General features: G+C 37.7%; 4 protein-coding genes across 6 annotated transcripts; 1 reads left to right on the forward strand and 3 right to left on the reverse strand.

The window, feature by feature from the left end:
• Nucleotides 1–1,518: 1,518 nt before the first annotated feature.
• On the forward strand, nucleotides 1,519–2,826 carry LOC103998159 (protein XRI1-like). Its single transcript, XM_065084491.1, has 5 exons — nucleotides 1,519–1,667; nucleotides 1,750–1,898; nucleotides 1,977–2,058; nucleotides 2,206–2,382; nucleotides 2,469–2,826. The coding sequence occupies exons 1-5, from the start codon at nucleotides 1,556–1,558 to the stop codon at nucleotides 2,753–2,755; spliced, it is 807 nt and encodes a 268-aa protein (XP_064940563.1). The 5' UTR covers nucleotides 1,519–1,555; the 3' UTR covers nucleotides 2,756–2,826.
• Nucleotides 2,827–5,534: 2,708 nt separating this feature from the next.
• On the reverse strand, nucleotides 5,535–11,536 carry LOC135593169 (non-functional NADPH-dependent codeinone reductase 2-like). The gene is made up of 4 exons (XM_065083020.1): nucleotides 11,163–11,536; nucleotides 10,785–11,028; nucleotides 10,523–10,702; nucleotides 5,535–5,838 (listed from the first exon to the last, which is right to left on the reverse strand). The coding sequence occupies exons 1-4, from the start codon at nucleotides 11,477–11,479 to the stop codon at nucleotides 5,608–5,610; spliced, it is 972 nt and encodes a 323-aa protein (XP_064939092.1). The 5' UTR covers nucleotides 11,480–11,536; the 3' UTR covers nucleotides 5,535–5,607.
• Nucleotides 11,537–11,681: 145 nt separating this feature from the next.
• LOC103998029 (non-functional NADPH-dependent codeinone reductase 2) lies at nucleotides 11,682–21,260 on the reverse strand. The gene is made up of 4 exons (XM_009419393.3): nucleotides 20,818–21,260; nucleotides 12,334–12,577; nucleotides 12,069–12,248; nucleotides 11,682–11,984 (listed from the first exon to the last, which is right to left on the reverse strand). The coding sequence occupies exons 1-4, from the start codon at nucleotides 21,156–21,158 to the stop codon at nucleotides 11,751–11,753; spliced, it is 999 nt and encodes a 332-aa protein (XP_009417668.2). The 5' UTR covers nucleotides 21,159–21,260; the 3' UTR covers nucleotides 11,682–11,750.
• Nucleotides 21,261–23,759: 2,499 nt separating this feature from the next.
• LOC103998030 (protein Barley B recombinant) lies at nucleotides 23,760–25,502 on the reverse strand. Of its 3 annotated transcripts, none has more exons than XM_009419396.3 (2): nucleotides 25,313–25,502; nucleotides 23,760–24,980 (listed from the first exon to the last, which is right to left on the reverse strand). In XM_009419396.3, exon 2 carries the CDS (start codon nucleotides 24,879–24,881, stop codon nucleotides 24,030–24,032), a length of 852 nt encoding a protein of 283 aa, XP_009417671.2. In that variant the 5' UTR covers nucleotides 24,882–24,980; nucleotides 25,313–25,502; the 3' UTR covers nucleotides 23,760–24,029. The 3 variants fall into 3 exon arrangements, with proteins under 3 accessions (XP_009417671.2, XP_009417669.2, XP_018686843.2); XM_009419394.3 differs by having other exon boundaries at nucleotides 23,760–24,983; XM_018831298.2 differs by having other exon boundaries at nucleotides 23,760–25,094.
• Between the last annotated feature and the right edge of the window lie 274 nt (nucleotides 25,503–25,776).

Raw genomic sequence — 25,776 nt, forward strand, 5'->3', positions numbered from 1 at the left:
TATCTTTCAAAAAAATAATCTTCAAATATCTAGATTTTTGTTATTTGATTGGGTGTCGATCATGTTTCATTTTTGTCTCAATTTGATATTGGGATGTGTCAAACTTATTTGACAAAAATATCTTTAATTCTTAAGTTAGTGTTAGGTTATGATAAATCGATTGAAAGTGTTAAAATGAATTGAGTTAGGGAACATAGTAAAGACGTGAATACGATTAAGATTACACCATGTAAGTCATGTGGTGTTGAAATTCCACTCATGTGACATTGAAGCATCATCCACATGATGTTATTGTGATGTCTATCACAACCTCGATGTTGGTCATATAGCATGGAGGTATTAATCACTTGATGATAAGGTATCGATAGTTTTTTATATATTATAATTATTTTCATGTCACTTAGCTCCTGTTGTGGCTCAACAAATGCAATGAAGTCGAGGCATGATAAGATTTCACTATCAACCCCGGAAAGAATAGTTCAACAATGTTATAGAGAGAGAATATTCATGTTATTATCAAATGAAACACTTGTTTCGTTATCATTGAAATGAACATTTTGAATTGTTTTAGTCGTATTATCAATATGAATGGAATACTTTGGAGTATTTCTGTGTTATCATCGACATTTTATATGGTATGTATGTGATTTTTAAATCGTATTATTTTTATACCAAGCAAACTTCTTTGTTGCAATGCTAAACTTAAAGTGAAAGAAAGCCTACAGGTGAGTTGAGTTACAGAGATCTTAATGCTGAACTCACACATCTTGTAAAAAAAGCCAGACTTACAAAAGTAAGTAAGCTGGCCGATCAGATCAACAATTTTTCTCAAAATGTTATGATCCACTTTAAAATGTCAATGTTCATGCAGTACTCATACTAACTTCTTTGCATCTCAGTGGATGATTTGTCGTTGTTAATTTTTTGTTTCTTCATAAACTAATTTGTACTACAAAAATATGTTGGAAGTATACGCGACGAATATCGAGAATAATTATACGATTCATCCGTTTATAATCGTGTCATATGATTAAGTATCGAGTCGACATCCTCATCACCACCACATCACCAACCTCTTGGAGCGTGTCATTAATTACCTACATATCATGTTCTCATATCTATCTATCATTAGAGTAACATTGATTGATTTCTTATGATGAGAGATTAATCAAACATACCTACTCATCGACACTCATGGCCTGCTTGCATGCATGTCGTAGACTGGTTTGAAAGATCAATGGAGTTTGGCATTGGGATCCGAAACGCATGATATAAAACCAGCAACAGTTTGATCCACAACATGATATAAACATTAGGAAGAAAGAAAGAAAGAAACCCACAACTTTTCTTTTTGGTTGGCCGCTTTAAATAATAATCTTCGACTTTTCTCACCTTCCCTCTTACATTGACTCAGTGCTTCTACTCATCCAAGTTGACAGTCCGCTTTTGCAAAAGCGTCTTCTTCTTTATAAGAAGACCACACCCCCCTCCTTGGAGACAGCAGTTGGGGCTGAAACTGTGAAGGCGATCGAGCAGCTGCAGCGGCTATCGGACAATGATGTCCTTGGACAACTCTTTTCTATTCCCCTACCAACCCTCGTTGGATTGGGATCCACACACCTTCCAACTTGGAGACCTCCATCAACAACAACACTTCATGCCTTTGGGTAGGTGGAAACTTCCTATACTTTCTTCTTTGGTCTGTTTGAGCATTGACTCTCCCACGTCTTTGGGTGATGGAATTAGCAGCTACGGAGTCTCCGGTATCATCGCAGGCCTCGACCGGTTACTTGCAAGACGCAGTGGCGGAGTGGGGCGACCAGTGCAAGCGGAGACGCGTGACTTCGTCCCCAGCGGATGACTCGACGACGACACAAGAGCTCCAAGATCTTCTCCATGTAATACTTGAATTATGGTGTTTAGTAATGCAGTGTGCTCTGCTCTCTGCTCGCTTTGCTTATCTCCTTCTCTTGTAGGAGTTTTGGAGTTCCAACTGTCATGGAGATCCCTTGCATGATTTGAACTACTGCATGCTACAAGATGATGTTGTCATCCCAGGTAGTAAAAGTTCATGAATCTTTCACCCAGCCTCTGTTTTTAAGCTGCACTCTGCTCCTCCAACTTCACATTATCTTAGCAATCATCAAATATTAGCTGAAGACAATAAGCACAGCTTCTTAATTAACATGGGCAACATTCACACAGATGAGACACCGAACATGATTCTGAAGACCAAAGCACAAGTATCAGCATTACAACTCCCACAAGAGCCACTCTCCTCTTCCTCCTCCCATCAAGAGTCACATGGAAAGGATCTCCGTCAGTCGAGCGACGCAAAACCTTCTCTTCCTACCGCTAAAGTAACAGCGCCCGATTTGAAAGGTTGGTGTGTCATCACGCGCGACCATGAACATGCACTCTGTTTCTTCTTTTCCGGAGACAAGTTCTGACTCTTGTGCTCGTGTTAGAGCGTGAGAGGAGGCAATGTAGGAAGAGCAAAGCCAAGACGAGCGTGGCGTACCCCTTTGCGGTGGTGAAGCCCGGAGGAGCAGAGGGCCACGTAACGCTCGACGACATTAACGCAAGGCTTCTCAGGCGTCCGAGGCGGCCTGTCCGCCACCCGGTGGGGGAGTACGCTTATGGTCCCTGTGTGTCGCCGGACGGCCTTGGCCTTTCCGGCAAAGCAGTCGCCAGCCTCACACGGATCCAAACACGAGGGAGGGGCACGATAACAATCATAAGAACGAAAGGATGAAGTGCTTGTCGCCGCTGCATGCTCTATCATTGTAATTGTATATGTGACGGTTAACTGTTCTTGGAAAGACTGTAGCTCCTCTTTTCCAGTGCAAGGCTATTGTATCAGCTCACTGTATGCTTTTGGCTCTCCTCTACTGTTTCGTATGAGATGAACAGAAGTAGATAAATAGATGCCCAGTAATTAAGATCTGGAGTTGCTTAGGGTTCTGTACCCTATCCATGGAAGATGAAATGAGCTGGGTGGACTGTTCTTGGCATATTTCCTGCTCGAGTTCGAAGACAATTTTGCTGTTTACCTTCGCCTTTGACAAGAAGATGGAATGAAGTTTCATGCAGGTGACCTTCCAGTGGCTATAAATGTACGAAAGCAATAGCCCTTTTCTTGACTTGAATTCTGTAAGAAGAAGAAGAAGAAGAATAACCACACGAGAGAGAGAGAGAGAGAGAGAGAGAGAGAGAGAGAGAGAGAGAACAAAAGCAGAAATGGATGAAATAGGAATGCAACTAGGCGTATGCAATTCTAAGTTTCTAATGCAAGGTTAGAAGGGCAACATATGAACTCCATTAAAGTGCTTTTAATAATGGACTGCACTCATTAGCCTGGTGAGGACGTACAGATAAAACATCACAGAGCAAATGGAAAGGACAAAGGAGGCATGCATGTGTTGGGGTCCTCCAAAAGAGAAGTCAGGCAAGGCTAGGAGTGATCCATAGGGAGTCGACACTAAAAGTTGCAACCTGTCGTCCTCCCCAAAGTCCAAGCTGACTTGAAGAAAGTGTTTGCAGGGTGGCATGAACTGCCATCGAGAGAGTCTCATGAACTTGTCCACCATTATAGCTCTGCCAACTTCTGATCCGTGTTGTAGAAGGTGATGATCACTTTGATTTTTATTCGGTCGATGTACCAATTCATTCTCTTCCAAGGTAGGATGACATCCCTAAAGATTTTGTGGGTTTGCTGTGACGGTTCGTCATCAATCATCGACTATGTTTTGAGATCATAAATGGGCCACTATCCGTTTGTAGATAACATACATTAGCTAATTATTATTATTTTTTAACTTTGTTTTTCGCATAAATATTTATTTCTTATGTTCATCTTTCATGTTTTTCTCCAACTTAGGAGGTCAAGAAATAGCAACTATAAAATCCGGTATTCTTAGGTTCAGCTAACTTTCTTTTGGGAAATGATTCTCAACAACTCTTCATTCATCATCAACCTACAATTATTATTGTAGTTGTTATTATCATTACTATCAAATATTATTACCATTGTCATCACTATCATCAATGTTAGTCACCATTATCACCATCAACTGATAATTCATTGTCACCGCTTCCACTATTGTCATCACCATCAAAATGATACTCCAACTAATTATCAATAATACCAACAAATAGTACTTGTTAACAGTACCATAATTATTTATTTATTTTATTATTATCATCATTATCACATATCAACAACAGCAATCATCACCATGATCAATGTCACTATTGTCATCATAATTATTATCATTGTTGTCACTATTCTATCATCATCATCTCTATTGTAAGCAATACTACCATGATCTCTGATCAATATTATCTCTTCATTTTATGTATAGTTGCTATCCAAGCCTCAAAGTCTCTTTTCTCCATTATTGTCATTATTATTTTATTTTTTTAAAAAAATTATTACATTAAATGATGTACATATGAGGTTTAAATATGGATATATAACATGAGACATATCACTTGAGCAATATTTAATATACTAATCAATTTGAATTGATTATCTCATTAGAGACTATTGCCAACATTATCACCCAGATTTTTCAATAAGTTATTTTATCATATGTCCATATATATATATATATATATATATATATATATATATATATATATATATATGTTTGCTGTTGACGAATTAGTAGAACCTTGTAAGGTAACATGCGCGATGGCTCTTCGATCCATGCCACTGGATTCTAAAGAACACACTCGCACAGGTTCCACTCACACCAAAAGATCATGGAGAAAGCCACGGAGTAGAAGTTAAAACACAAAGGACACATACGACCTCTGCCTCCTCTTTTCTTCTGATGAACATACGTGAGGAAGAAGCAGATCAGCACCAGCACAGGAACCTCTCCTGCTTCATGTCTGCCAACACCTGCGGCCGCATGAGCTCGACGAAGTACTGCAGGAAACATTTCCCAGCTTGCACGCATTACCGCGGGCAGTACTGTGCCCGCAGTCCAATCATTCGCACCATTGACGCCCTTGCATGCATGGAGTCGAGACAGTGGAGGCCTGAGCGGATCCCTGCAACCGTGTCTTGCCATGGCCTTGCTGTAGCTTTTGGGCGTCACCGGGGATGAAGACAGCGGATAGCTTTACTCCTTTACCTGCCCACCATGTCATGTCAAATCTTTAGAAAATCCACAAAAGCGTAAGAGATTGTCCCACGAAATAGGACGGTGGATTGGTCTGTGCATGGCCTGTGAAGCAAAGCACTCACCGCAGTTAAGCTTCAATTATTGTAGCTTTGAGTGAGTTGTGCTGAAAATTTTCAAATCTTTTATGATGGGAGATTAATATTTATTCCATCTCAGGATTCATCACATAAGTGCATATTTTTTCAATCTCTCTTTCTTTTCATCAGTGGATTGATTGTTTTCCTCTTGTTCATGAGGATTCATACCGAGCTTTTGAACCTGTCGTTGATTTCACTTGATACGTATGTGATTTGCTGCACACACAGCACCACAATCTGAGACTCGAACAATGAAAGGATGTGAATCAACTGCCTGTTGGCATTCGATGTTCTTTTAAGAGGTTGCTGGTTCAAATTTCCCTGTGATGCAAAATTCAATCTTCAACGATGTCAACATCAAGAAGGTCAATCGAGTTGCGCGACTCTTGTGGTGAGAGCAGTGAATATGTGGAGATCCTCTTGCATTGTGGAATTTGACTGATCTTTAGGTGGTCTTCCTCACTTAACTCCCAGTCAAAGATTCCCATGTTCTCCTTCATCCTCTCCTTGTTTAGGCTCTTTACAACCATGCTCGCTCCTTGCTCATATATCCATCTCAAGGATACCTGCAATGACAAGTGAACACGGATTAGAAGAATTTGTTCATGCACGATGGAAGAACTACCTAGTGGGTTTTCAATTCGTGCATAGACGTGACAGCAATTGCTTCAAATTTTTAAGATAGAATACAGGAAGTGATGCTTTTAGCACATGGTATGTGGCATAATTTCACATTGCTAGTTAGGGTTCTACTTTGAGCAAAAAGTAGAATTGCGCTACAAAGCATTTCATAGAACCAATCAAGAAGAAGCAAATTGAGATAGCAAACACAGTGAAGCATAAAATCTACAAGGAAAAGTGGAACAATTTAAATCTAAATTAGTAGCTAATGTGCATTAGCCAGTTTTAGTTAACAGGTTAAGCTAAGAAGCACTTCATATCTAGTTGAAGAGTTTGAGGGGATAACGTCAGTGTAATTTGAGATTCCAGTTGATTGTGTATAATATTGTAGTCATTGCCTTTGAATTCCTGAGACATGAAACAAGGTACGAGGGACTTGCCTATCAACGTGAGACAGAAAGCCAGCTAAGGGTGTATGAGGAAGAGGAACTCTAAATGTAGAAACAGGAAGTAAAAGCAACATTAAAGATGTGTACACATTAGACGGATTTCATCACATGACTCCATAGAAAGCTTTTTGCCTAGTTATTTATGATTGTTGAAGAACATTTTATCTAATGCTACAGTGACCAATTCCAAAGAATGAAAACAGCTACACGGCTATTGAAGTCAATTTTGTAATGAGTTCAATCTTAGGCATGCAGAACATATTAATAGGGTCTGAGCTGATGACAAATGCATCCACGCCTACCAGAGATTCATTAACAATCAGATCTATAAGTCATGTATTATAAATGCATGAGAAGGTAAGTGGTTATGATCATCATAATCGACATCACAAAGCATGAAAGCAGACAAGTACAAGAAATGGACATTCCTTTCTTAAAAAGAAACAGTAAAAATGGATAATATTAGTTAAGACTTCAAACTGCAACGAACGCTATGGATTTGTGTATACCATTCCTTTTAGAAATGAATTTCAAAACCACTAATTAGCTGGAAACTAGCCCAAGATATTCCAATTTGCTCCACAAGAGATTAAGAAATTATTAACTAGTAAAATTTGAGACCCACACAGTTTGTGGTGATCATCAAGTTACTAGAAGTTTCCTCAAAATATTTTTGACATATTGTCTACATACAAAATAAGGTTCATGCTTTCCCATGAGTACATAAAAACTAACCTCACATGAGATCAATTGCATAAGCACTTGGAATCCATAGAATAAGACACTGTAATATATAATAAATATCTAGCATAGACATTTAATCTAGGCATTATCTTACTAGGAACTAATTCTACTAGGCATTCAAGTTCATGTGATGCCTTTCTTTGGGCAAAGAACAGAACTTTTAAGCTCTAAATTTCCTTTTTTTTCTTCTCTTAAATGTGTTTAATGAATTGTTTAACTTTTTCTAAAGAAACATTTTGAATCGGAGAACCCTCCTCAAAACTTTAGGGCATGATAGCACAGTATGGCTTCCATATTCCACTCATTATTATACAGTACAGAAATAATAGCTAAACTAGGAAATTTTGAATCTATTGTTAAGACTAGGGTTCGTCGTACTGACTTGTACCACTCGGTATGGGTGGTACATACCGGTCCGATAGGGGATTGGTACACGAACTGCCCTCTATCGGGTGGTTCTACAACCTGACCAGTGTCGATCAATACAAGGTTTGTACCGGACGATAATGATCGATAATTCAAATAATTTCTTTGTAGATAATTTAATATTAACAAAAGGACAATTCAGAATGTACTATAAAGTTACTTCTCAAAGCCCAAAAAGATATGTACCATTATTCTTTTCAAATTTAGATTATTTTCGCTAAAATTATACTAAATTTATATTTATTTTCAACTTAAAAATCCTATTTTAACTTTTTTTTTCTATTTTTAAGTATTTTTGGGGCTATTTTCGATATTTTTTAGTACATACCATACCGACTATTGGTTGGTACACCGGTACGGATTGAAATTATGAACCTTGGTTAAGACCAATATGATTTTTTTTTTCTTTTTGCAAAAGATAAGTGATGAAGGTGGGATTCGAACGTAGGACCTCGTGATATTCTGTCAGTCTTTACTAGCCAAGCTAGCTAACACCATTCTATCACTAAGATAAATTATCCTCTCAAACTCGACAAATCAATGGTGAATGACTCTTGATTAGCCAACATCATTCTTGCAATCCCCTCAAGCTAGCCAACACCATTGGTGAATGACTCTACACTGTTGTCAATCCATTCTGCTTATATCCTGTATCATTTGTTTTTTTTCAATACCTAATAGGATTGGACTCTCAACATAGGTCAGAAATAGGGATGACTCAGAAAGAGGAATTCATGACTGGCTGTTTTCCTCACCCTCAACATCTTCTATCCAAACTGAGTGCTTGCAGGAAAAGCCTGGGCAAAACGAGGTCAATACAATGCCTCTTGGGTAACCCTAATCTTAAATCTGAAAGAAACCAATTCTCAGAAAGCAAATGAGAGATTGGAAGCCAAACACCCAAGGATTCAGAAATAATAATGCTTGCCATGGAGCTTGACCTTGTGGAGGTTCAAATTACAAGAGACAAGTGGAATTTAGCCTATTTGGTTTATTGTTTGGGTTAACTGGCTTAAAAGGAAGGTTGTAGAGAGCTTGTTTTGTTCTAGATTTCACTTTGAGAAGAACATGATCCATGTCCTCATTATAGGACCTAGTTTTTTCAGAAGGAAAGCTCTCAGTGGCATTTTTTCGAAGGAGAATTTTTCGACTTCTTTTCGGAAAGGTTACTGTGGCACCAAGTTTAGTTTCTAGGTAATTTAGTAAAGTTCCTCAAACCAAACCATAGCAGTTCTACTTAGAAAAGCCCTCAACAATGACCATATTTTTCCTTCTGAGTTGAGTGAATTTTGATAGGTTTATATCCCAGTGGCTCCAAAGCTCTTCCTCAAGGGGTCTGGATTATAGTTGGTTGCAAAAGAAAATTTCAACATAGGATTTTTAAAATTATGATATTGTAGGACATAAATGAATCTTCTTTAAAAGTTCCCGAAACCCAAAGTAAGATCATTTTCTTTTAGTTAAACCTACAAGGAAAATGATGATATGTTATATGACCTTTGGGTTTGGTAAAAAAAAATCACATTGATGGGGGTATGACCCAATCTAGTGTTCATTCAGCAGCTACTAATTTGGGCTATAATTCATTTGGTGTGAATAATGATCAGGTTGAGACCCAACCTAATAAATCTGATGTAAGGATTCATTACGGTAAGCTAACCCCTCAACTAACAAGGATTAAAGCTATGATTTGGTCTTCAAGAAAAGCTAGTAAAGCACCCTATCACAACATTAATTTGGGTTTTTTGGTTCATTGCAAAAACTGTTTCTAATGATGCATCTAGCATGTCTCTTTTGACAGTTATGCCTTTAACTCATCATAAATTCCCAAACAAACAGCAAAAACTGATATAAAGGCCATCATGCCACTGAGAAGGCACGTCAGGCTTCTCTCACAAAAGTATCTCTAGTTTAAAGACTAGGTCATTACAATCTATCTTGTCCAATAAGAAAGACTCTTCTTCTCAATCTCCCTTTCCTTCCTTGACTTCTCACTCTATCATGTTACTTACTGAAGTCACCAATCAAATCGAGACTACTCTACTGATGATTTTATGTACATGAATCCTATGCGATATTCATTCCATTCCCCCTCCAAAACCAATAAAATGATGCTTTTGAATCAAATTCTTTATGGCTTTTTCTTTAACAATAGAAATGACTCTCTTCCACAGCTGCCAAGCTCGTAAGATTCCATAATCACCAACAGATTCTGAGGAATCTCAGGGGTGTTTTGTCGTACAGAACAATCTTACAGATTTCCCCCTTCTTGAAGGTTACATTATTTTAAATTATAATGGTTCTTTTGACTCAAATACTAAGTATGCTGGAGTAGTATCTTTAGAAATCTTCTTTAGTTCCTGGGTGTTCTTATCGAAAAATTCATTTTTTCTTGTTGATAACTGCTGGTTCAACTTTGAACGTCTTCACAGTGCTTAGGTCAAAGGTTTCAGTAAAATATAGGTCAGATCTGATTAATTGCAAGTGATCGAAATCTTTAACAGTTCCAGATATACCATGGTGAACTATGAATATGGTGAAAGATTGTTATGAGATGGACAAAACTGTAGATATAGAAAACTAGAGTCATATAACAAGGAATATCAACAAGGATGCACATTTACTTGCTAAATTTTGAAGTATATATGAAAAATGTCAAGATATAGGATTCAGGTATCAATCAGACTGTTACATACTGTAATATTTAGTGACTCGACCAAAGATTGATATCAGAACATAAAGGTTAGTACAATTTGAAATTTAGTCTTATTGTTCTTTTTTACGATCATACTGGAATGTACAGGTCGGTACATCTCTTGATATATTTGCATCATAAGATCTGATTGGTTGCTGAACAGTCTCGGACCGATACTTGAAATCTTGGTCAATATTACTATGTAGATGCACCCTAGAACCCTCTAGATGATGAAACTGGCTTTTCTTCTTAGTGAAAAATTCAGTAAAAGATGTAAAAAAGAAAAGATATACACAAAGAGATTAAAAGAACAACCTGGGCCACAGTCTTTCCTTTCGCCTTGCTTATGTCATTGAGCACCTCGGATTCCAAGACTAGGTTCTTGCTCCCTGGCCACGCCTGACCTCCTAGAGGAGAATATGCGATGACATGAATACCCTTTTCCTTGCAGAACTCTCTCAGATTCTTTTGCTGCCACACTGGATTCAATTCCACCTACAAATGCTTTTCTCATCACTATGTTTGATACCAAACATTCAACAATTTTATCGGAAGTAGTGAAAGAACGCCAATTTACCTGGTTGACAGCCGGCGGTATCTTAGCAGTTTGAAGTAGCTCCGCAATTTTCTTTCGGGTGAAGTTGCTGACCCCAATCGACTTAGCCAACCCGAGCCTTTGGCACTCCTCCATGGCTCCCCAGACTGATTTCAAGTCCAATGGGACAATGTCCTCGCTCTTTATAGGAAAAGAGCATGCTCCAGGCTTTAAGCTCATCGGCCAATGTATGAGGTAGAGATCAAGGTAATCCAACTTGAGATTCCTAAGAACAAGATCAAGAACGCTAAGAAGCTCAATCGAATTACAGAACGTAGACGATTTTCAGAGAAGAATCGATCAGAAACTTAGATCTGGCAAAGATTTAAGATGCTGAAAGGTATTTATAAGTCATTCCACCTGAGAGTCTCGCGGATGGCGGGGAGGACCAGATCGGGGTGAGCGTCCGTGCACCATAGCTTGGAGGTGATGAAGAGGTCGGAGCGGGAGTTGATGAGGCCGACGTGCAGGGCCTCGGCGATGGCTTCCCCGAGGGCCGGCTCGAATTGGTAAAGGGAGGCCGTGTCGAAGTGGCGGTAGCCAAGCTCGATGGCGTGGCGGATGGCGAGCTTCTTCTTCGCGTCCACCGTGAAGGGGTAGCCCCCGGTGCCCATGCCCAGCACCGGCATCGCCCGGGTGGTGGAGGAGGAGCTCAGGGCCACTTCCGGAATGCTCATCTGCTCCGGGTTCGATTCGGTGACCAGCGCGAGCACTCTCCCACCAACTCCTTTAAATAATATCCCAATTGCCACCCAGTTGGCAACACCTATTATTCTTATAATATCCAATCTCGATCTTATCACCAAATAATAATAATAAATAAATAATAATAATCGCATAAGAACAATCTTATCACTTTAAGTGGAAACATCATCATCATGCGAGAGAAATATATGAAATCAATTCAACACATTGTCTGTCTACAGCATTCTTATATCATCAACTTGGTTAATCTTCATCCATGTCATCAATACTAGGAAGGTCAAGTCTCTTGGACGACTCTTCCGCTGATAACAGCGATCGGACGGAGACTCTCTTGTATTGTGGCATTTGACTTATTTTGTGACGATCTTCATCGCTCAATTCCCAATCAAAAATTTTGGTGTTCTCCTCGATTCTCTCCTTGTTCAACGTCTTCACAACCATACTTACTCCTTGCTCATATAACCATCTCAAGGAAACCTGCGAAGAGAACCAAATAGAGCTAAAGTTCATCTACTCGTTAGGAGTGTTTTGAAGATGGGAACAGCAATTTGCAAGAACCACCTGAGCCACAGTCTTTCCTTTTGCTTCGGCTATATCTTTGAGCACTTGGGATTCCAACACCAAGTTTCTGCCCAGTGACAAGCTTTGGCCTCCTAAAGGAGAATAGGCAGTGACATGAATACCCTTTTGCTCGCAGAACTCCCTCAGCTTATTCTGCTGCCACACTGGATTCAACTCCACCTACAAAACATCTTTCTTCTTCTTCACCATGTTCGTCACAAGAAAATTAAAGGTTGTCATTGGAGAGCAGAGGAAATTAGACAACCTGGTTGACAGCGGGAGGAATTCTAGCAATGTCAAGTAGCTCCACAATCTTCTTCCGCGTGAAGTTGCTGACACCAATAGACTTGGTCAACCCCAGCCTCTGACACTCCTCCATTGCTTCCCAAACTGATCTCAAATCTAATGGAAGGATGTCGTCGCTCTTTAAAGGGAAATGACATCTTCCGGGCTTCAAGCTTATTGGCCAATGTATGAGGTAGAGATCAAGATAGTCCAACTTGAGATTCCTAACACGGAAGCAACACCACAAAAAAAAAAAACGATCAGATTAATCTTAGAACATAAGTCAATAATATTTTTAATAAATAAGATAAAGTTAAAAGAAAAAAGAATTTAAAATCATGTTTGACATTGTGATATAACAAATCTCATCCAAGAAGATGTCCCAAATACGATTGGTAAGCCCTTTGTGCTGGAGTACCAAAAGGATGATAAAAATGTTTTCAGTTCAAACTGGAAAAGAAAAAATAGGAAGAAATATAAAAAAAGACCATTTAGAAGAAGAAAAGATCTATGATAAAATCAAAAGAGATCTTGCTACTTGGAATTCTCAAGTGGTGAATATTTTGAGTCATTGGTGACCCTTGTTAAAACATAAAATGACATGTTGAAAATAACACAAAAGAAATTTAAAAAAAAATTCATTATTCAATTCTAACAATTCCCCACAAAAATTTAATTTTTTAAATATTATTAAATAAATATATAAATAAAAAGTACAGTTCGAACTTATACTATGCAATCAGTGAAATAATAAGGCTTAAACTTTAGTGTATATAGTGAAGGAAATAGAATGTACTAGGTCTTGAATTACGTTTTTTTTACTCAAACTTTCACTATATATATATATATATATATATATATATATATATATATATATATATATATATATATATATATATATATATAGACAAAATATCCTCATAAGATTATGCATTTATGGTTATTCATATGTATCTTGATTTATTCTTAAGAGTTTTTATATATTGTTCAAATCCCTAGTCATAATTTCTAATGATACTCTCTCTATCATCAACATATGTAGAGTTACATCTTACAAAAAAAATACGGCATTAGATCTCTTTTAGAGTTAAACTCTTATTTTTGTTGAATCTCAGATTTTGATGATGAAACTAATTGATTATGTTTAGATGTTTAACTGCATTTTGAGTAATACAGGTCTACTCGATCAGGATTAGATAGTTGACACAGGAGGAATTTACGTTGTGCCGGAGGAGATCACATCAAGATATCGGACGGTAGAAGGCTTCGGACGTCGAGCATCGGGCCAAGGAGAGCGGAATTGCGCCAAGGATATCGAGGTTGCGGAGGTCAACCGCCGATTGGGCAACAAGCCGCAAGAGAGGACGATGCGTTGAAGAATCGAACAAAGCGCCAACCAATGACGTGTCGGGCAACAGAATGTCAATTCGCGTTGTAATAATTGTCTAGATCGGAGTAGAGTTTTGGCTTGTGTGTGCAGGATTAACTAAGATAACGACGAAGACATAAAGCGAAACAAAGTGCTGGAGTCAAGCGCGAAGGATTTGTTGCGAGTTCGAGAGTTCGACGGAAGTCCGAAGGTTCATTGGGAATGTTGCCGAAACTAGCCGAGAATGAGTAGGGAGCTTGCCAAAGGGTTTTCGAAAGCTCGCCGGAAGGTACGTCGGAAGTTTACGGAGCTCACCGAGAAAGATCGTAGCTTGCCGAAGAAGCTCGTCGGAACTCGCCAAGATCAAATTGTGAAGTCTAGGAGCTTGTCGGGAGTTTGCAGAATGGTTTCCGAGAGTTTATCAGAAGACCGTCGGAAGCTCGCTAGAAGAAGTCTTGACTTGCGGATTTTGTAATAGCTTAGGAAATGTCTTTAAATTCGTAGTTAGCATGTTAAATAGGGTTAGGATTAGGTGTTAATCCTATAACCCAAGTAGGGGCCAATTGGGCCCGAGTTCGGACTAGTTTGGGCCAAGTTTGGAGCCCAACCAATGAATTGAAATAGTGTAGGCGGTGGCATCGCCCAGAACCCGAGAACTGAGTGGTGGCACTATTGGACTGAGCGGTGGCATCGCCCAAAACCCGAGAGGTCGGGTGGTGGCACCGCTATTATACTGTCAATGTTAGACATTGACAGGCGGTGGCACCGCTAGCCTCGGAAACCCAAGAGAATTCAAAATTTGGAGCCCAAATTTGAATCCTCTTGGGGCCTATAAATACCACTCAATTCTCAGCAGAGAACACAACCTTTGGGAAGTTAGAAATTGAGAAAAGTTTTAGCAAAAGTCTTGTTTTCAATAGCTTAAGTGTTCACCTCCCTCTTTCTCTTTGAAAAATTTGTAAGAGTGTGAACCACTTGTAAAAAGGTTGTAAGAGGGGTGTTTGTCCTTCCCCTTCAAAGTGATTTGCTAGTGGAAGTTGGGAGCCTCATTGAAGAAGGATCGCAAGTAGATGTAGGTCATTTTGACCGAACCACTTTAAATTGATGTGTTCCTTGAATGTGTGAGTATTTACTTTTCTGAAACCGTTATTTACATTGCAGCAAGCTTTCGGTTTTCATCTACTCAAGTTACCATCGAAACGAAATCTCCTCGTATTTACGAATTCGGTTTCAAACTTACAAGTTTTAATCCGCTGCACTAATTCACCCCCTCTCTTAGTGCCGCTCTGATCCTAACAATTAGTATCAGAGCTCAGTATTTCTCATTTCGGATTTACACCTGAGAGAAATGACTCTTCATGGGCTTTCAAGAGGGCTTTTCGGTTGTTTATCCACCGTTGTTTAACGGATTGGACTACACTTATTGGAAAACTCGAATGAGAGTTTTCTTGATTTCTATGAATTTGGATTTATGGAATATTGTTGAAAACGATTTTCAACTTCCCTCTAAACTGATGAACGAATGGTCGGATTTGAAGAAGAAGTATTTTTCTTTAAACGCAAAGGCTATGAATGCCTTATTTTGTGCTTTGGACAAAAATGAGTTCAATCGGATTTCTACGTGCGAAACGACTTTTGATATTTGGCGAACACTTGAAATCACGCACGAGGGAACTAGTAGAGTCAAAGACTCGAAAGTTAACATTTTATTGCATGTTTTTTAGCTTTTTCGAATGCAATCAAGCGAGATTATAGGTGACATGTACACTCGTTTCACGGATGTCGTCAATAATCTAAGAGTTCTTGGTAAATCTTTTTCGAATTTTGATCTCATAAGCAAGATCTTAAGATCCCTTCCAAAAATTTGGGATCCTAAAATAACCACAAACAAGAGACAAAAAATTTAAATGATTTTCCATTAGAAGAATTAATCGGGTCATTAATGACCTATGAAATGACACTTTTGGAACATTTTGAACCCGATGAACACTTGAACCACCTTCTAAAGAACAGGAAGGATTTGGAACTTCGGACAAATGAATACCACTTGAGCAATGACTCAAGTGATGAGGACAATGATGAATTTGAACTTCGAACACTAAATCTTAATAAGTTCATTAAACAAAAATATAAAATAAACAATGAACCTGAACGGAGGAAGAGGCCAAAGAAGAGGAAGGCACCCAAGGATGAATCAAGAACTTCCAAAGGTGAAACGACGAATTGGGCTTTGACGGGCTTCGACTACAAGGTAAGTAACTCAACTCTCTTGAATTATTTTGAAATTACTTGATGTTTTCCATGATGCATTTTCTCTTCTTTTTTTTTAATAATTATTTTTCTTAAAAATGGTATGTTTTATGTTAATAGAATAAAATATTAGATTTAAATAATTATATATATGTGTTTGAGAAGCAAGAATGTGTATTTTGATAATTTCCATATTGACTTTCAATGACGATATGGTTTTTATATGGAAGGCTTGATGATTTTTTTTATGAACTTTGTCTTTGGTTTTCAAACATGATGTATGTTTTTGACATAAGAACAAAACTTGAGCATGCTAATATAAAGTCAATCACATAAATTAAAACTAAAGAAGTTTTAGTTATCTATAAGAATCATTCAAAATTATGTTCAATGAAACCATTGTATAATGATGTAATGAAAATATTAAATGTTTTGATACCATGATTGACAATTTTATGCATGAGATTTTAAAAGTTATTTGTATCATGCATGAAAAATGAAAGCTATAGTTTTGAAATTGTGCATGTTCGAATTTAAAAATATGATGATGCATAATGATGAAATTATGTAATGAAAATATTAAACATTTTGAAATCATATTTTAGTATCATGCATAATGATCATGCTTAATAAAATTTGAAATTATGCATGATGAATGTTGTGATTTATGGATTATTAATTTTTACCATAATGAAAGTGCCTTATTAATCTTTGTTGTAATAACTCTTACACTTTCGGTTTTAAACATGATATATGTTTTTATTTGGTATAAGTGAAATAAAATCATATGAATTGAAATAACTAAAAAGAGGAAAATATTTTTCTCTTGAAAAATTATTTTTCTCTATCCTATTGATCTTGATGTTTATTATGATAAATCTATGTATACCATTTTGAATCTCTTGAAAGTAATGTTGAGATTTTGATGAATTTGACGATTTGAATTTGAATGAATTTGAACCATGAATCATATCTTTGGTATTCAAGAATTGATCCTTATTGATATATTTCATGAATTCTTTGCATATTTAGCTTGTTGAATGGTTGAATTTTTTAGCCATTGAGTCCTCCCTTTCTTTTTGACTTTGATAAAGGGGGAGAAGGTTTTGCTAGCTTGTGCATTGAAAATGAAAGTAAACTTCCTAGCATGCTAAGGAAGTACAACTTGCAAGCTTGCACTTCTCAAAAAGAGAAGAAAAATCTTGCCTATCGAAAGAAGCAAAAAGTGCAAAACTTAGAAAACTTGCAACAAAATTGCTCTTGTCATGCTTTGTATCAAAAATAGGTTGATATCCTTAAAAGCATCACATTAAATTTTTTAGTGTATTGCAATGTATCACATGTATCGCAAATTGAAATTTTTGAGACTATTATCATATCATGTTTAACAATTGATATCTTTCATTGATATGATAAATTATCATCTCACGATGTATCGCATAATGATATCATGATTTGCGATTGTATCATGTGATCCTTGGTGAATTTTCACATTGATATCCTTTATGAAATGATTTCTTTGCATTATTGTCTTGTATGCATCATGTGATGATTGAAATATTGATTGATGCAAAGTTGATGTAAAAGTCTAAATCATTGGATCCTCTCCTTCTTTTTGACATTGACAAAGGGGGAGAAAGTTATTGCTAGCTTGCACACTTGAATGAAGAATTTGCTAGCTCGATTATTGTAATGAAGAAATTTGCTATATCAAACATCATAAATATTGTTACTTGCAAAGAAAAGCAAAGTGCAATCTTGCATAAAAATTCAAGTGTTGAATTGTCATGATTGAACTTAAGAATCTTGCTATGCTTTTGTGCTTATATGTTGTGATGAAAATCTAGCTTCATGTTGCAAAAACTTGCATATCTTTTAAAATAGCTAGAGCTACTTCTCCTTTTTGTTGATGACATAGGGGAAGAAGTATATTGATGACTTCATGCATTGAATTAAATATTATATATATATTTGCATGATGGTTTAAATGTTTTTCATAACATGTGATGAATGTTGCTTGGATTTGGGATAATCCAAGTGTTCTATCAATGACATATTGATAGGGGGAGTTTGATTAAACTCCGGGGAGTTAAGGTTAACTCCGTTAGTCATCAATTAATTGTCATAATCAAAAAGGGGGAGATTGTTGAATCTCGGATTTTGATGATGAAACTAATTGATTGTGTTTAGATGTTTAATTGCATTTTGAGTAATGTAGGTCTACTCGATCAGGATTAGACAGTTGACACAGGAGGAATTGACGTTGCGCCGGAGGAGATCACATCAAGATATTGGACGACAGAAGGCTTCGGACGGCGAGCATCGGGCCAAGGAGAGCGGAATTGCGCCAAGGATATCGAGGTTGCGGAGGTCAACCGCCGATTGGGCAACGAGCCGCAAGAGAGGACGATGCGCTGAAGAATCGAACGAAGCGCAAACCAATGACGTGTCGGGCAACAGAATGTCAATTCGCATTGTAATATTTGTCTAGATCGGAGTAGAGTTTTGGCTTGTGTGTGCAGAATTAACTACGATAACGACGAAGACATAAAGCGAAACAAAGTGCTGGAGTCAAGCGCGAAGGACTTGTTGCGAGTTCGAGAGTTCGATGGAAGTCCGAAGGTTCGTCGGGAATGTTGTCGGAACTAGCCGAGAATGAGTAGGGAGCTTGCCGAAGGGTTTTCGAAAGCTCGCCGGAAGGTACGTCGGAAGTTCGCGGAGCTCACCGAGAAAGATCGTAGCTTGCCGAAGAAGCTCATCGGAACTCGCCAAGATCAAATCGTGAAGTCTAGGAGCTTGCTGGGAGTTCGCAGAATGGTTTCCGAGAGTTTATCAGAAGACCGCCGGAAGTTCACCGAAAGCTCGCCGGAAGAGGTTTTGACTTGCGGACTTTGTAATAGCTTAGGAAATGTCTTTAAATTAGTAGTTAACACGTTAATTAGGGTTAGGATTAGGTGTTAATCCTATAACCCAAGTAGGAGCCAATTGGGCCCGAGTTCGGACTGGTTTGGGCCAAGTTTGGAGCCTAACCAGTGAGTTGAAATAGTGTAGGCAATGGCACCGCCCAGAACCCGAGAACTGAGTGGTGGCACCGCTGGACTGAGCGGTGGCACTGCCCAGAACCCGAGAGGTCGGGCGGTGGCACCGCCAGTACACTGTCAATGTCAGACACTGATAGGCGGTGGCACCACCAGCCTCGGAAACCCAAGAGAATTCAAAATTTGGAGCCCAAATTTGAATCCTCTTGGGGCCTATAAATATCCCTAAATTCTCAGCAGAGAGCACAACCTTTGAGAAGTTAGAAATTGAGAAAAACTTTAGCAAAAGTCTTGTTTTCAATAGCTTAAGTGTTCATCTCCATCTTTCTTTTTAAAAAAATTGTAAAAGTGTGAACCACTTGTAAAAAAGTTGTAAGAGGGGTATTTGTCCTTCCCCTTCAAAGTGATTTGCTAGTGAAAGTTGGGAGCCTCATTGAAGAAACTTCGCAAGTGGATGTAGGTCATTTTGACCGAACCACTTTAAATTGATATGTTCCTTGAATATGTGAGTATTTACTTTTCTGAAACCGTTATTTACATTGCAGCAAGCTTTCGGTTTTAATCTACTCAAGTCTCCTCGTATTTACGAATTCGATTTCAAACTTACAAGTTTTAATCCGCTCTTAGTGCCGCTCTGATCCTAACAATTTTACCTCTACATAAGAGTAAAAAATATTAAGAGTTTTACTCTATATATGCACGCACATATATATATATATATATATATATATATATATATATATATATATATATATATATATATATATATATATATATATATATATATATATATATATATATATATATATATATTCAATACGTTTCTTGATCGACTAAGCAGCTTATTATTATCAAATTGAATGTTCTTCAAGAGATCTCTTATCATATAGGTTGGATTTCATCACTAAAATACCCATTGTAAGCCAATGCCAACATATCCCCTCGATAATATTAGGACAATAGTTCTTTTATTTATATCTTTATAAATACTATGGTGATATATTATATAGTCATCTCAAAATTTTCTCTCTCAACGTGCACAAATGACCTCTCAGTAATATTTATCAATAAAATTAAATCCGAAAAGTTAATGGATATCATCATCATGATCTCCGATCTAAAACACATGGACTAGAAATGATTAATACCATAAATGAATGTTAATTACCACGACATCTAATGGAGAAATAAGCCATTCGATAACTTTAGCTTGATTAAAAAAATAATGAGATTAAATAAAACCATGATCAAGAACATAAAGTACAAGGAAGACGAGGAAATGATAAATACTATCATTTATCAAAGTAGATGTACGCACACTGTATGATTTTTGTAAAATTTTAATAATCAACCAATAAAACAAAACCAAGAGCAATCATAAGAGGAATAATGATAAACAATCAAATGATTATTTAATCAAAATCCATGAAGATTTCGTCCTCAATTATTTTGTTTATAGCGTCCATTGGAAAAAAAAAAATTGTCACAGGACAAGTTTTCCTCTTTTAACTTAACCAGAAATAAATAATTCTATTTATTTATTATCATTATTTAATATATGTTTATACCAAATGTAAAAACTGAAAAGATTCAGATGAAACTGCAGAAGTTATTTTTAATAATCAAGATGAGATGTAAAAGAAAAACACATAAATTAAATTAGAATCATGATTGTTAGGGTAAAAACTCGACAATTAATCCATAAATTCATTAGCCTTTAGGTATAATCTCTTCTCTCGCAGATAATTTTGGTAGAAATGGCACATAATTATAATTATAGACTGTGAGAGAGAAGGAGCCTCTTCACCTGAGGCTCTGGCGGATGGCGGGAAGGACCAGGTCGTTGTGAGCGTCGCTGCACCAGAGCTTGGAGGTGATGAAGAGCTCGGCGCGAGAGCTGATGAGGCCGGCCTGCAAGGCCTCGGCGACAGCTTCCCCGAGAGTTTCCTCGGATAGGTAGAGCGTGGCGGTGTCGAAGTGGCGGTACCCGAGCTCGATGGCTTGGAGGATGGCGAGCTTCATCTTCGCGCGTTGGTCGGGCGTGAATGGTAAGACCCCCGTGCCCATGCCCAGCACGGGGATCGACCGGCGGTCGCTGCCGGAGGAGGCCGGAGAGGAGCAGCTCAGCCCGACTTCCGGAATACTCATCAGTAACCTGTTCGAAGAAATATCGCACTGTAGATGTCGTATGCTGCCACGGTATAAACGGGTAAGTTGGATCTTTCCATCGTTGGACTCTTATCCTCCTCTGTTGGGTGGTGTAGGATTTGAAGTAAATAATATTTAAATTAAATTACAAAATAGAAGAATATATATATATATATATATATATATATATATATATATATATATTATTGTGGCAATCACATCATTTTGTGTGGATTATTATCAATAACCCAACCTCCAGGATTCGATACTCCTCTATTAGAAATAAATCTTAAAAACCGGCGCTTTAGATTTTGATGACAAAATCCAAATCAATTTATTTTGATTTAAAATATTTTTATTTTGGGATACTGCCTATGACTATTTATCAGATAGGTTGTATCACTAAGTCCAGTCATGAATTTAGCATCTCGCTTGAAGAATATATTTTCTGCTTGTAAAGATAAGGCAACATTGGAATCTATCCTTTTTCTAGAAACAAAAAAGTATTGGAATATGATTCTTTGTGCGCTTTCTATACATTAATTATGTCGTTCATATAATATAATTCAATTTATGCAATTAACAGGAATAAAAGGATGAAACTCACTCACCTGCCTGCTGAGCCTACCTAAATTCTTTGCTTGAAAGCTGAAAACTTGTTGTAAAAAATTCAAATAAGAATTGTTGTTAATTATTAATAAATAACACAATGTTACTGAAAAGTTCATTGATCTCTCAGCAGTCGTGAAGTTACAAAAGGTAAGTGCATTGATCCCACAAGTATAATTTTTTGGAGTTGGCAATACAGTCCACATCAAACAACATACACCTACGACTCAGAAACTACCTGTAGTAGATTCATGCTTTTGACTGTCATGGGTATGATTAAAAAGACACAAGCATATGTTCAAATTTCAAGTACACAATAACAAGAATGAGAGCCTCTATTTTAAGTATGTCTTTAATTTTATTTCCATCTCTCTATACCTAAACCACAAATCACTAACACATGTAACAACACCCTGTATCCTTGGTCTCTAAAAGCTTACTGTAATGGTTCTATATATTTTGTTTCTTGGTTGAAGAAAAAGAGTATCTACATTCATTTCTACCCAATAGATGAAGCCTATCCAGAGCATAGACCGAATAGACTAGTCACCAAAAATAGGATATAAGTAAATAACCTGCTGTTTGATTGATCTATCAATAGAAACTAAGAGAACATAAAAGGATGAAGAAGAAAAAGCAAAGGGGCTGCTAGCCAGAGATTAATAGCTCCCCACTAATAACTAATGTTGAGCAACTTGTAATTAGCATCGTCACGGAGAAAAACTAATTCGATAACCACAAGTTTAATAAGACTCTAGCAGTTAGGATTCAGGATGAGGAAAATCACTGCAGAAACAAAACAAAGAAACTAAGGGGTGTAGGCAGCTACTTGAATCCCTGCTTGATGTCGAATAATAATAATAATAAGCAAATAAAGACATTATTTAGCCCTTACTATATAATCATCTTTTGAACCCAAGTCACACTTTAATAAACTCAACCTGAACCAAAACCTACCTGCATCTTCTATGCTCCGTCGAGTATGGTGTTAAAAATCATTAAATGGCCATGAATTGTTATATCCATGGTTTCTACAATTTGTTTGATGACAGTTTGACCTTTCTTCATTCCACCAACTCCAAATCATACCTTACAACCTCCTAGTAACTTTAGCAATCAGTCTTTGCCTTTCTATCTGCAAGTGTTAGCTCTACATTGTGAAAGAAAAATATATATATACTGATTTTCCAGCTAGCCCTGGTGAAAATAATGCACATGGATAACTACAACTATTATTAACTGACACAACTATAAAGACAAATCATTCGACTGGACCTCATACTGATGACATGTATAAACGAAAAACAAAGATTGTAGAAAGAAATTAGCAATGAGATGACAGTTATGCCATAACTTGATTATGAGTATGAGCCAATATGGACTCCTAAATCTGATGAATCTAAATGGCAAGGTAAAACGTTAGACAATTTATGCAGTTAACAATTAAAGACCAAATTACATAACAAATGCAATAGCCATTACAATCCTCATGATTAGGCTACACAGAACATGCATCCTACGGGCGTATAGCAAACATCCTATAACAACATGCCATAACATCCAAACAATAACTATATGGATATTTTTTTCCATTTAACTCCAAATTTATTGACTTTCTACTAGATTGTCAGTAAGCATCTAGCACACAGCAATTAATAGATTGTTCAAAACAAGAAACTGGATATGTACACAAAGAGACTTCAAATAAAAATTACAGAAATTATTTATTAGAAGGTCAGCAAGTCCTTCCATGGCGATTATGCTCAGATTAACAAAAGAACAGTTGCGCTCAACAAGGAAAGCAATTTTCTAGAAGGGAACACACAAAGATGGGCAAAGAAACAGAGTTGCAATTGCAGTACTCATGCAGGATATGCAATAAGAACATTTTTGGAATTTTCCTTCAATAACTATAGCGACAACCTAAAACCATTAATGAAAAACTCAAGAAATTTGTTAAAATTTTAGACAGTCAAATAGAGAAAGTGCAAATTTCAAAAAACGGATTGATGATCCATCTAAATTAGAGTATTTTCACCAAGAGGAGTACAACTTATGAATGGAAAATGAGAAAACATGTAAAAGTATCCACTAAACCTGGATGTCTCAGTATCGAGAACCACGTAAAAAGCTAAGAAAGACACACCAGAGCTATGAAGTTATCTGGAGAACTTCTGCAGCAGGTAATAAAATCATATACAGGAAAAACAGAGCAAGTGCATAGCCTCAGTCCCTATATAAGTTGACAAACATTGTACATTTCTACCTGATTGTCACAAACTTGTTGGTGCCATGCTTGGCCCAGTAAGGCTTCAAGTCAATTGGGTCAGAAAGGTTATAACCTTTTGCAGCAAGGTTCGCCAATACCTTCTTGAAAGCACCCTGGCTCATCTTCCGCCCGGCAATTCGTGCCCCACGTCTCTTTGTGCTCATCGGAAGCGGGTGCATTGAAACGCCAGTCGTGCAGCAAGCAGACTGCCAGCCTCCAGCTCCCCACCGATAGCACTGATGGGGCATGCCCGTGCATGAGCATAATGGTGTAGGAATATTTGAAACGTCCAAGTCAATCCCATTGATGTTTAAAGCAGTGCTTTGCCTCATATTCCTCCCTTGATGACCCATCCGACTACTACTCTCATCTTTCGAAACAGCAACCTTCTTCAATCTCTTAGGCTTTGACGCCTTATGGGGACGCGTCTGAGCCCGAGGCTGGGACCTTTTCTGCGGCACATCCTTTCTTAGCTCATCGTCCACTGCTGTGATCTTATCACCCTTGGGTGGTGGCAGTGGCGTTGATTGCATCATCGAGAACGAATGTGCACCGTGGGATACACCAGCATCGCCCATGGCCAAGGAACAGTTGTTCAACGGCAGCATGTTCAACATATTGTTTTCTCTAAGGTTGATCCACTCATTGCGCGTGATCTCCATTCGATCGGGTTGTTCAGGAATGAAACATTCACGGCGGTGGAACGCTCCGTTGGAAAGGAAAGGCGGCTTTGGGGCGCCACACTCTGCTGCCATTGACGACATGAGATGCCGTCCCGAATCGCCCTTCAAGGTCTGATCAAAGTAAGCCCAATTTCGCATCCCCATCCCGCCATCATCATCCATAAAGCCGAATCTACGTTGAAACTATCAAAAATATCGGGCAAACGCTACCAATAAAATCTCTCTTCCCGTATCCGTTCAACCCATCGACCACATTGCCATCTTCTGACCAAACCAATCACATCAAATCACGACAGGAGATCAGAAGCAAGGGAACAAAATATACCAAAAAAAGCAGAGTCTTGAAGAAAACCCTGACTGCAACGCTGTAAAAACCTGAATAAATTGAGCTTCAATCAAAAGCACACCAAATCAAACCCAAAAATTTCGGATTTCTCCTTGTTAAACAAAAGATCGCAACTTGTAGGGATCTTTGAAGCGGATGGATAAACAGTGACAACAAGAAACCAGTAAAATCCGAAACAAAAATAATCAGGAACAATAACAACAACGCTGGTGAGACGGTGAGAGGTGGGAGGAAACGGATACTTTACCTTGGAGAGAACTCTCACTTTTTAGGGTTCATTGCTGAGCCTGTGGGATGATGGAGAGAGAGGAAAGAATCTACGGAGGAAGATGATGCCAACGTAGTACAATTCTAATAGAACATTTTGATGGTGCACCGATTCTCTTTGGATTTTAGTAGGTAAAAGGTAACGCATTGAATGAGAAAAGAACAGAACAAGAACAACTACTACTCTGCCAACAGCTCTTCCATGCTTATCCATTTAATTTTTTTATATTTTATTTCGGTGAGTCGATTTATTTTTGGATATATATATATATATATATATATATATATATATATATATTTTAAAGCCCCCACCTCGTGTGTATTTTTTTAATAGGGGTGCCTTATTTTTTCAAGGCCAAAATACCCTCAATAAATTTTGGCCTTGGTTGACTTTTTTTATTTTTTTTTGGGTTTGAACCGATGTGATGGATTGAACTAAACTAG

The sequence above is a fragment of the Musa acuminata genome, chromosome BXJ1-9 (genome assembly GCF_036884655.1).
Source record: "Musa acuminata AAA Group cultivar baxijiao chromosome BXJ1-9, Cavendish_Baxijiao_AAA, whole genome shotgun sequence".
NCBI classification, from domain to species: Eukaryota; Viridiplantae; Streptophyta; class Magnoliopsida; order Zingiberales; family Musaceae; genus Musa; species Musa acuminata.

What these genes read in the sequence shown, in the direction of transcription:
- LOC103998030 (XM_009419396.3), bottom strand. Translation starts at nt 24,881, where the DNA reads ATGGATGATGATGGCGGGATGGGGATGCGAAATTGGGCTTACTTTGAT.
- LOC103998159 (XM_065084491.1), top strand. Translation starts at nt 1,556, where the DNA reads ATGATGTCCTTGGACAACTCTTTTCTATTCCCCTACCAACCCTCGTTG. An exon ending in ACAACACTTCATGCCTTTGG is followed by an intron (nt 1,668 to 1,749) that starts GTAGGTGGAAAC and finishes TGGAATTAGCAG; the next exon opens with CTACGGAGTCTCCGGTATCA. An exon ending in AGCTCCAAGATCTTCTCCAT is followed by an intron (nt 1,899 to 1,976) that starts GTAATACTTGAA and finishes CTTCTCTTGTAG; the next exon opens with GAGTTTTGGAGTTCCAACTG.
- LOC103998029 (XM_009419393.3), bottom strand. Translation starts at nt 21,158, where the DNA reads ATGAGTATTCCGGAAGTCGGGCTGAGCTGCTCCTCTCCGGCCTCCTCC. An exon ending in TTCCTCCCGCTGTCAACCAG is followed by an intron (nt 12,249 to 12,333) that starts GTTGTCTAATTT and finishes GATGTTTTGTAG; the next exon opens with GTGGAGTTGAATCCAGTGTG. An exon ending in AAGGAAAGACTGTGGCTCAG is followed by an intron (nt 11,985 to 12,068) that starts GTGGTTCTTGCA and finishes TTCTCTTCGCAG; the next exon opens with GTTTCCTTGAGATGGTTATA.
- LOC135593169 (XM_065083020.1), bottom strand. Translation starts at nt 11,479, where the DNA reads ATGAGCATTCCGGAAGTGGCCCTGAGCTCCTCCTCCACCACCCGGGCG. An exon ending in GCCATCCGCGAGACTCTCAG is followed by an intron (nt 11,029 to 11,162) that starts GTGGAATGACTT and finishes TCTTGTTCTTAG; the next exon opens with GAATCTCAAGTTGGATTACC. An exon ending in TACCGCCGGCTGTCAACCAG is followed by an intron (nt 10,703 to 10,784) that starts GTAAATTGGCGT and finishes AAGCATTTGTAG; the next exon opens with GTGGAATTGAATCCAGTGTG.